The sequence below is a fragment of the Lotus japonicus genome, chromosome 4 (assembly GCF_012489685.1).
Source record: "Lotus japonicus ecotype B-129 chromosome 4, LjGifu_v1.2".
Classification (NCBI taxonomy): Eukaryota; Viridiplantae; Streptophyta; class Magnoliopsida; order Fabales; family Fabaceae; genus Lotus; species Lotus japonicus.
The window spans coordinates 70,350,889-70,362,431 of record NC_080044.1 but is presented as its reverse complement, the minus strand read 5'-3'; the positions used below and the strand labels follow the sequence as shown (position 1 = coordinate 70,362,431).

Sequence of the window (11,543 nt, the reverse complement as noted above, 5' to 3'; positions counted from 1 at the left end):
TCCATGGTGAGCACATATTTTCAATCACATACTTGTCAACATGTAGTCTCGGCAGTTGCCTATTGTCATTGACGTAGGTTACTCTCATCTTTCCAGTCTCCCAAAGATCCTCCACTACTTTAGGTTGAGTTTTTTGACCCTCCCCCATGAGCGTATCACAAAAAGAGGGTTGTGCGCCCCCTCCGTCGCCATCAGGTGGCCGTCCCTGAGCGTTACCAGCCGCACTCGCAGAGGAAGAGACTTTCTCCGTGTCAATCTCCATTTCGTTTCTCCTTCAACATGTATGAAAATAGTTGTTATTTATAGGGCATAGTGTTAGATGGGCCGGGAGTGTTGTCTATTTGGTGTTTGGACTCTGGAATTAGGCATCCGATTAGAGTTTGTAACAAAAGTAGACTCTTATTTTTTTTTTGAAACTGATAATAAAAGTAGCCTTTTAATTTTGACTTTTACGTTTTTTTTAAGGGAAAAACTTAGATCAAGTTCCTTAAATCCATTTCATCAAGTTTATCAATCATGTGATGACACATGTGCAACTATTTCTAAAAATAAATGTCATTTATTAAGAATTTATTGTCAAAATTTAAAAAATTACACATAAACTTGATGGAATGGAGGTAAGGAACTTGATCTAAGTTTTATCTTTTTTAAAACTAAATTTGACTTTTATGTTTGATTTCAAATAAATTGCTTAAATATGGTTGTAGTCCTGATATTTAAAGGGAAACCTAAATTGGTCCCATTAGTGTGATAAGTGTCATTTTTACCTAGTTTTGATGTGCAATTTAGGCCCTTATCTTTGGGATTAATGAGTTATATTTAACAACTTCACCCTCTTTTTATTAGAATTTCCTGATATGTGAAATTTAATTAGAATGTGCACAAGTATTGATTATAATCTCAAAAAATGTTGTAGGATTGAAGATTGAAGAAAATGCAAGCTTTGGTTAGGAATAACAAATTTGAAGTTCCTGTGTGTCGGGCACTCCTCAGAGGCTGCCGGGCGCTCCTGGAGGTCAAGGAAACTTCACCTTGAAGAATGCAGAGTGCCGGGCGCTCCTCAGAGGCTGCCGGGCGCTTCTGGCGGTCAAGGAAACTTCCCTATGAAGAATGCAGAGTGCTGGGCGCTCCTCAGAGGCTGCCCGGCACTCTGTCTGACAAATTTCCTATTTAAGCCCCCTCTTTAGAAATATGAAGAAAATTTTGGACCAAAACTGAAACCCATCACTTAGGGAAAGATAGAACTCGAAGGAGAGCATCAAGGGAGATATAGGAGACTAGAGAGAAGGCTTTGGAGCCGATTTCATCGCTGGGGAACCGTCACGTATTCGGTTTTTCATCGTTCTTCTTCTCTTTTATGATTGTAAAGCTATCCATGGAAATGGATAGCTAATTTCTCATTTGTTGGGATTAGAACTAGTTGCTTTGATGCTCATGTAATCTATTTGATTTCCTTTCATGCAAAATTCATGTTTCTATGCTAAAGAATCAATGGTTTTCTCTTTTGCTTCATGCTATATCTGAGGTTTGATCCCCTTGGGTATTTTGATTGATTCAAACTTGTGTAGGGAACTCGCACGTTCTTGAGTCCGAACTAGAGTTAATCTTATGTTTCTTTTCCATGATTCAATGATTTTTACCTTGTGCTTCATGCTTGTTTTGGATTGATCACCTAAAACATGAATTTAGATTTAATAGGACGGTGGGAACTAACTATTTAAATCTGAATTAGGTAAAATCATCTAATGATTCTAAGGTCTAGGGATAGGGTTAGATCATTAGTCTATTGAAACATCCATGTTTAATGCTACTCACTATTGTTAATCGTCAAGGGATTGAAGGTTAATATAGGGAGTTGATAATCTTCTACACCGGGGAACTGGGTAGTAAGATAAGAAATGGTGGGAGGAATCAATTGCATAGAACGATATTTGTATGCGAATCAATAGAATACATAGAGGTCGAACAACGAAACTCTAATCCCAGCAAAACTATCTACCTTGGTGAATCCAACTCTTTTTATCTTCTTGATTTATGTTTTTATGTTCTTAAACAAACAATCAATCTCTTTGTAAACCATTATTTGAGTTTGTTAACTATTGAACGGCATAAGTATTACACCTCCCTGTGGATACGACAAAACCCTTTACTATACTACAATTGAGTCTTGAGAGATTCAAACGTAGAGTGGTAAAAAATCTTTCCCATTAGTGTCAGCCTAGAATACTAGGTTAGGTTCATCTTTGTATGATCGCATTCTCTCACTTTCACTCTTTTGAGTAAGGTTTTTTTTATAGGCAATTAAAATTATATTGAAAAGAAGTACAAGGGGGGTACTTCAATCCAATACAAACAAAGAAAGAGAGAAATAAAGTTGTTTACACTAACATCTACAAAAGCAAGCAATACTTCTGCAACAATTAACCCACCCCCTCCTTGAAGCAAGACTCTAAAGAAAAGACCTCATTAAAACCTTACTAGGAAAAAACCCATTGGGAAAATCTAATGAAGGAAAAATGGTTTTGGCTCTAGTGAATTGGAACTCTTTTGAGTAAGTGATTTGTGATTTTGGGTTTGGTGATATGTTGTGCTGAAATTTATTGATGAGTCATTTGGTTTCTATAGATGCTTATAAAAATAAAATGGTTTCTATAGATGCGAGTTATTGTCTTGCTGTAAATTAAGAATAATATTTTGAGAAATGCTAGCAACACACTCTTAATAATGTTTGGTTGCTTGAGGGTGCCTAAGTTGGCGACTATCGTACTTGTTTAGCATTACTCCTATCATTGTTTGCTAAGCAGCTAGCATAGCAAAACGATGTAGCTGATATTGCTCTGTCGACATGGTACCCACCAGGTTGAAAAATCTCGAGTAACAAACAAATGACTTTAACTCATCATCTAATTTGCAATGTTAACTAACACTTGTGTCACCCTAAAATTGTGAGAGAAAACTATTTCATTAATTAGCGTATGCTTATCCAATGCTAAGGCTCATAACCTTGTGCCGACCCCAACGACCGACGCTATAGAAAAGACAATAGTGTCTCCCATCTTTCAAATGTTTATTGATCACTTAAGGGTGATTGTGGTTGTACAAACTTCAAACAAATTAACGTGAGTCTTGATGGTGATGCTAAGTCGATGCTAATTAAGCTTTAACGTCTGCCTTTTTCCGCGTGACGCTAATAAGTGTTACACTTATCTAAGATCATTAAAGGTTCATTTAATTTAGACACTGAGCAGTGAGGCTTAGTAAATTGTTGGCTTGGTGAGGGGTGCAATGTCATGGGGTTGGTTGGGTGAGGTTATATTAAGGGTGATTGTGGTTGTGTGGGTGGAGCGTGTGTAAGGGTGAAACGATTGCACTGACATCTTGACCAATCACGAGCGTGAAATAATTTCCATCCCTATGCGTGAAATTATTGTCACTTTATTACATTACCAGGATCCCATCACTATGAGTGAAATAATTTCTACTTTATTGACTTTTTTTTCCAGTCACATTTTTTTACTCAGTTGTTGTTCAAATTTTGAAAAAATATTTCTCTTTTAAGATTTAGCGTCATTAGCGTTACGCATGTAAATGTTAACATCCTTACAGGTTCATTTAATTCAGACACTGAGTGAGTGTGATTGGTAAATTGTTGGCTTTGTGATGGGTGAAGTGTTATATTAAGGGTGACAGTGGTTGTGTGGGTGTAGTGTGTGTAAGGGTGAAACAATTGCACTGACATCTTGGTCAATCACGAGCGTCCATACTTGAAAGAGTTACACACATAGTACAAGCATTATTCAATGCGCGCCAGATCCCTGCGCAACTTTGTCTGAAACTACTGCTACCTTATTGATTTTTTGGAACGAAGCTATTGTCACATTATTACTTTATCAAGATTCCATCACTTTGAGCAAAATAATTTCTACTTTATTAACCATTTTTCTCTAAAGTAGCTTTTACACTAAAGGTGTGGCCCCATCCGCAAGATTCAACTTTCTTGCCTTTTAATTTTTTTTTAAAATAAAGTTGCATAAAAGTATATCATACAAATTATCACTAAAATGGTTTTCTATCAATAAAATTAAATGAACTTTAAAATTCTCAAAATTTAAGTTTTGAATACATTTGTTATTTATGTTTTAATTCCATGAATAATAAAAAAAAATATATAATATAATATAACATGTATTTCTAAATATTATATTGCATTATAATATAATAATAGTTTTTGAGAATTCAATAAAATAAGTCAGTCCAAATCCAACTAGTTTAACGAAGAATTAAAGATATTTGGGGTTTCATCAAGCTTGTGAAATCATTGAACTAAAAATCAAAAAAGGTGTAACTGAAGCTAGAGCTGGGTAGGCGGGCTAAAGTCTGCGGGCTAACCCGCGTAACTCGCGATCTGCATGGCCAATAGCCTGGTGTATTGTGGTTCACTTAAATGCGGGCCTATCTGGACTGGCTCGTTTAGCTCGCGGTTTAAATGAGTTGAACCCGCGATTTTGCGGGCTGGTCCACGAGCCATATAATTACATAAAAATAATTATTTTCATAGTCCATGAACTACTTTACTTGATCTTGAATTCTTGATAGAGTGGCAAAAAAAAACCAACCCAAGAGAACCAAGTGAAGTGAGACACTCATCACTTACCAGACAAGTTACCTTACGTACCTACTTCTCTTCTCTTACTCTCTTTCTTTTCTGGTTTCCGTCTCTCTCAATTCTCCCACCGCCACCATGAAATCTTCTTGCTTTGGATTTGTGGAACATTTTAGAGTTTGATTATGTAATGTAGAATTTGGAGAATTGTTTTGGCAATCAGTTTTTTTCTCTATTTTTGAAGGTTTTTTTTACTTGTTTTTATTTTAAAATCTAATAGTGGCCCGCGGGCCAGTTCTTTTATCCGCCGTTTAAGCGGGACGGACGCGAGCTAACTTAAATACAAACTCATTTATTTGCGGGCCTACACGGGCAAGCTTGCTTAACGTGCGAGCCTATGCGGGGTGGGCTAGACCGCAAACCCAGCTCTAACTGAAGCTTGCAAACCAAAAACCAATATCTCTGAAATGCAATAAATAATGTAATATTCTTTCATTACCATGTATTATTCTATTTGATCTTATTTTATTTATCTACCAAAAGCTACCTAACACTGTATTTTATATCAAAATCTATTCGTCTATATTTATGTCGAACAAACACAGCTAAATTATATAAATCTAACCATTTATAAAACCAAATCAAGCTATTTTAATAGAACAATACCATTTAAAAAAAATAACCAAACCATACTATATTTTTATAAACTATGGTTTAGTTATTCCAATGCAATAAAAAAAACTATGGTTTAATGGGCCGCTTCTTATATATGGTTCAACCCACTCTATCCATATATAAAATCTAAAATAGTGATATCACTCGTTCTCTCATTTCATTCGCTCGAATCGCTCATACCCTTTACCTCTAGTTTTCGATTCGAGCCTCAAACCCTAGGTTTCATCTACAAATCCCTCTTTGAACTCAATCAATCCCTATGTGATATGGTAAAGCGACTGTCCTTGGTAGATCCTTCTCTATTTACAATAGTAATGTATCAATCTGTTCTTATCGCTATCGGTTTTTATGTTGTGTTCTTATGATTGTTTAGTGATTCCCCATCCATTACCTAATGATGAGTCTTCTGTTTTTCAATACCGATTTAGTTTTTGGTACTTTTACTTCAATTCTGCGCTGAATCTGTGTTCTTCATTTTCAGGCAGTGAATCTGTGTTGATCAATTAAGGATCTCTCCCATTCATAAAAGATCTTGTTCATAAAGGTTCATTTTATTTTCCCCTTATTTTTCCCCAAATGAAATAATCAGCTGAACTTGACACAACTTTTTAGTCCCACTATTTTTATATATGTTATGATGTTATTGATTAAAGGTGAGTTGTTAATAGCTTTGCATTACATAATATTTAGATCTATTTGTCCAACGTCACCCTTAGGATTCATGGGCTCAACATCCTCACCCATGGCACCTGTAATGGGCGTAACCTCTTGACTTTGATGCTACTCTGTGTAGTATAAGGAAATAAGGTTGCAGACCAACAAATATAGTTTTTGGTCAAGTGGTGGACGCTTGCTCCAATAAATGGTATCATTGTGAGTTCATGAGTTCAAATCCCCGGCTAACATTGGTGGGAGATTGTTGGATACATTTTTCCAGCGTCACCCTTTGAACCGATCCAGTTTTGAATCTTTTGAATCAGCCGAGTAAAAACTCAGTTGGTGGGTAACCCCTCATCAGAGAGATCCCATAATTCTCCTACTCAAGAGTGGGCCTAACCCCTCCTTAGGGAGATTTTCGGATATATTTTTCCAGCATCACCCTTTAAACCAGTCCAGCTCTGAACCCTTTGAATCAACCCAGTAAAAGCTCAGTTGGGGGTTATCCCTCCTCATGGAAATCCCATAATTCTCCTACTCGGCAGTGGACCTAACTCTCCTCTGAGAGATTGTTGGATACATTTTTCCAGCGTCACCCTTTGAACCGGTCCAGTTTTGAATCTTTTGAATCAGCCCAGTAAAAGCTCAGTTGGTGGGTAACCCCTCATCAGAGAGATCCCATAATTTTCCTACTCAGGAGTGGACCTAACCCATCCTTAGGGAGATTGTTGGATATATTTTTCCAGAGTCACCATTTGAAACAGTCCAATTCTGAACCCTTTGAATCAGCCTAGTAAAAGCTCAGTTGGTAGGTAACCCCTCTTTAGGGAGATCCCATAGTGGACCTAGGCCCTCCTTAGGGAGTAGATCTTTGCTAGTCTCTTTAGTATGCCACTAGATTCTTACCCGCTAATCTAAAAGTGTTTTCTCTCTATCCTAATTCTTTTTAATTCCTAAACCAAAAAATCTCATTGGTTTCATTCTTTTTTATATTTTTTTTTCATTTATCATATCTCTTGATTGACAAGGGGAGTGGGGAAGACACGAAATCTCTGAAACAGTGATTGGATTGAAAGAAGCCACAATATTTGAAATTTGGCTCCATTTCACAGAAATATACTCTACATTTTTTCTCCTCTGCCACTTCCAGGTACACACTCTCTACTCACTGTGAAGAACAAAGGAGACAACCATGGTAGAAGCTGTACTTCAGACACCCAGCGACAGGGGAAACCCTTCAACCATGGTTCTGTATTTTGCATTTAACATTGTAAATTTCTTGTCTTTTACCATCAAATGTCTCATTTGTTTGTGTGTTGAACAGGGTACCAGTCGCAATGCGCAAAAAAAGTAAGTCAAGTTTCTTCCTTTCTTATTTGATTTCATCATGAATAGTAGAAAACAGTGACTCACTCAATGTTTTTACTTTCAATGCATAGACGAAAGAGTGGGGGCGAAAGCAGTGTCTGTAGTAGAACCACCTTCAACAATGAAGCTCTGCTTGCTGCTGCTCTGGAACGTGCAAAAGAGCTTCAAGCTAGCTTATCTCCTGAATTCCCAAGCATTGTTAAGCACATGCTCCCATCTCATGTAACTGGAGGGTTTTGGCTTGTAAGATGATCTCACTTTGTTCATGCTTTTGCTTTTTAAGGGAAAACCACAGTGACCCAAAATCACGGTGGACAGAAGCAGTTTTTCTTAACTTAAAGTTTGTGTCTGTTGACTCTGATTTTAGCTTCATCATGATTTTGCATTGTGTATCTAAGTATGAGTATGCAGATATCTCACACTTTTCATGATTGATATGTATTGTAAGTGTTTGTTTGGTTTTCAATTTGAAAGTGCTTTAACCCAACAGAGGTCCAAAGCTCTTTCACATTTGAGGCATTGAAATGTGTGATCTTGAAAGCGGACTACCAAACTGAAAACTAATCACAACCTAGGTACTAAGCAAATTTGGTCATTTGGGTAACTTTTTAAAAAATGTATTTATGCTGTGCTTGTGCCGTGCTTGTGCTTTTACAATTAGTCTTTTAGCTCTTCCCTGTTGCTATTTGTTTTGGGGTGGGGTGGTTCTCTCTTTGTCTTTGTGTTTTCTCTTTGGTTTCTTGTACTGTCGGTTGTAACACCCCCTAAGTGTTACTCCCTCCGTTTCTAAATATAAGACCTATTCCAAAAAATTGCGCTTATTAAGGAAGCATTTAATGTGACTCATTATTGTATTGATTTTTTAAAAAAGCATACATTCTTCCTTATTTAACCTTTGTTATGCACTCACCATTGATATCCCAAAAGTCATATTTAGTTGGATTAGTAGTAATTAATGGTAGGTGGTAACTTTGGAATTGAAAACATATAATTAATGTGGAGGGTAAAAATGGAAGAGTACAAAACCTTTTGTTAGATTATTGTAACTAGGTCTTATATTTAGGAATTTCAAAATTTTGAAACTAGGTCTTATATTTAGGAACGGAGGGAGTACCATTCTTTTATTAATTTTGGCTTTCCAAAAAAAAAATTATCTTGCTAGCATTTTTATTGTTTATATTATTACTATTACTCACTATGTTTTCTAATGTCAGGGTTTTCCAAAAAAATTCTGTGACTTGTATTTGCCTAAGGTTGATACTCTCATTGCTTTGGAAGATGAAAGTAGGGAGATATACCAAACCAAATACCTTGCTGAAAAGATGGGCTTGAGTGGTGGATGGAGGGGTTTTTCCATAGCTCACAACTTACTTGAGCTGGATGTTCTTGTTTTCCATTTGATCCAACCTCACAAGTTTAAGGTAAATGTTTGATCTTTCAAAGTAAATGATATGTACTTTATTTTGTCTGATATATGATCTCCTAGTTCTGCAAATTTATAATAATAGTTTTGGAAGTTGCAATCTTCAATATCTTGGATCTCCACAGGTGTACATTGTAAGATCACAGAAGCCAGATGAGGTGGATGGTGCTCTTGGCCTGCTCAAGCTGGATAAGTGCAAAAAACCAAAGAATGAACTGGATATGGAAAGTATTGCTGGTAAGTGACGCATAACCCTTCTTGCTTATGTAACTTGTCTGTATTTTGAAGCAAATCAAGTAGGATAGCAATTGAGGCTCTTAAAAGAACAAATTATCTGTTTAAATTGATGGTGGGCTACACTTTCAACATATTTGAATCAGCTTCTCTTTATAATAAATTTTATGCCCAGAAGCTGCTGTTCTCTCCAAAATTGATTTGACTTGAGAATCATTAGTAGAAAGATTTCCAAACATATTTTATAGTTTTGCCTCATAAGTGATTGTGGTGCTTCCAATTGCAGAACCAAACACTAATAACGTGTTTGGTTTTCCATGCGGAATGCTGTAGAGTCAATTCTGGTTAACTTCTGACTAAATCGTGAAACCAAATATGCACTGAAAATTGTATAGATTTGCTATCTCATTTTTCAGGCGCTATTCAAGGAAGTGATCCAGAGAATAGGAGGGTGATGTTGGTTTCTAACTCAACTCAAACTGAGCTGCTTGAACAGAAAAGTGAAGAAATAAGCCTAGAAGAAGCTACTAATGGGATTAGATTAGCAGAATTTGATCTCAGGTTTGAAGAAGTGACTGGCATTGAGAATTTCAACATCATGATAAATCGCTGGGTTCTGGATTCAATGTTCACTGAACACCGTCGGGCCAAGTATTATGAGCTCTGTCGCAGCCAGAGATGTTTTCTTCATAAGAACCTTCTTCCGGGTCTTAACTTCGACATGGTGGCTGGAATGATTAAGAAGACTATTGACATTGCTGAGGCCATTGAAGTTAGCAAGATCACAATCCCTGTGGACCATTTAGTTACATGGAACAAAATATTGAAAGGCTTAGAGTTCTTGGGGATGAATGTGAGATTTTTGCGGACTAGGCTTGACAAGCTGATGAAACTAGCCTTGAAACTGAAGAGGTACAAAGATGCAAGGCTTGAACGTCTCCAAGCTAAGGAGGAGCTGGAAGCAATAGAAGAGATTGCTTCGGAAGTGAAAAAGACCATAAAGAAACTTGATGAAGAGATTGCAATGCAGGAGAGCCCTGAGAAGGTGGAGGCTATGTTTGAAGAACTGGCTAATGCTCCTTGGTGATGTTGTGTTGTGTCCTAGTACACTGCTGCTTCTCTTCTCAGCTTGGACATAAGTTTCAATATATGATATTATAGACAAAGAAAAAGAAATATTTTTGTATTTTGGATTGGGAACATAAAAGAGCTTTGAACTTCCTTTACAACTAGACAATCGTTCTGTTATTTTGTGAAGCTATGACTTCTAAGTATCTTTTTGTATATTTTGTTACATCTGTGTACTGATGTGGATTTCAGGATTTGGGATTGTGACTATTATTTATAAGTAGGGAAACTTTTCCTTCTTACATATTTTCAACTACATAAATATGTGGAACTCATTTCATTCGAAATTTGAGGTGTCTTCCACACATATCACCTGATATCAGTATCCCATATGGCCAAAACCATCCCATATGAGGAGTATTTTTATTTTTATATTGTTTTAAAAAACCACAATCCATTTTATTTATTTGGCATATGGGAAAGTGAAAATATGATATCAGACCATGAAATGTGTGAAGGATTAAATAATGTTAAAATTAATACTTTCTCTATTCTCATATACTCCTATTAAATGTGTGGAGTATGAGAGTATCTGTCTGAATTTGTTTCACATTTATTTGTCATACTTGCAATTTCAAACGGGTCGGTGTGGGATACTGGCTAGGCGGCGTGTGATAGTGTGCTTTGGAATAGCTCCGATTATTGGCTTCAAGGTTTATGCAGGCGTTTATATACCTCGAATCCTTTGTTGCGGAGCTCAAGGTCATTCGCACCGCGTTAGAGGTGGTTGTTAGAGGGTCGTTTCCTAAGGTAGCCACTGAGAGTGACTCGGCGGAGGCAATTGCGGTAGTTCATCGGCGCTTCAGGTCAATCCGTAATTGGAGATGATTGGGGCTATTCGTCGTGTTGTCCCGCCTGGAGTGGATATTCAGTTCCATCATGTCCTACGGGAGGTCAACTCTGTGGCGGATAGTTTTGCTAAGGCTGCTCATGTTTTTGGCTTTGAGGCTCATGTTATGTAACTTCTGTTAGCGGAATGTTTCCATTTTTTGTGCTAGGACGCGGATGAGGCTCTAGCTTCTCTTTACGCTCCTGTAGCTTAGCGTTGTTTCGCTTCCGGGACAATGCCCCTCCATATTACTAAAGAAAAATAGTATTCATTATACTTTATCAATTGTACCTTAACTAAATGGTGAAAGGAAACTTAAAGTCTCAAGCGTCAAAATTAATGAGAGAGATAAAATGGTATGATGGAAAGTTGAGTAATAGGAGTAATTTTAATAGAAATAAGAACATTAATACTATTCTTTAAAAAAATAAAATACATGTATCAAAACTTTAAAGTCATAGATAGGTAGCGTTTGGTGACGGAACGGAACAAGACAGAACGGAACAGAACGGGACAGAACAAGATGAAACAAGACAATAATGTTCTGTGTGTTGTGTTTGGTAACACCAAGTCAATAGAACAGAATCATGATTTTAATTACATATATAACCCTGCATGTTTAATAT

The 11,543-nt window shown here is 36.8% G+C and overlaps 1 protein-coding gene across 2 annotated transcripts; it reads left to right on the top strand.

The window, feature by feature from the left end:
• Positions 1-6,974: 6,974 nt before the first annotated feature.
• On the top strand, positions 6,975-10,318 carry LOC130713949 (B3 domain-containing protein Os01g0234100-like). 2 transcript variants are annotated; one of them, XM_057563776.1, is made up of 6 exons: positions 6,975-7,181; positions 7,260-7,285; positions 7,375-7,546; positions 8,518-8,724; positions 8,852-8,963; positions 9,377-10,318. In XM_057563776.1, the coding sequence occupies exons 1-6, from the start codon at positions 7,128-7,130 to the stop codon at positions 10,045-10,047; spliced, it is 1,242 nt and encodes a 413-aa protein (XP_057419759.1). In that variant the 5' UTR covers positions 6,975-7,127; the 3' UTR covers positions 10,048-10,318. The 2 variants fall into 2 exon arrangements, with proteins under 2 accessions (XP_057419759.1, XP_057419758.1); XM_057563775.1 differs by having other exon boundaries at positions 9,356-10,318.
• The last annotated feature ends 1,225 nt before the right edge of the window (positions 10,319-11,543 follow it).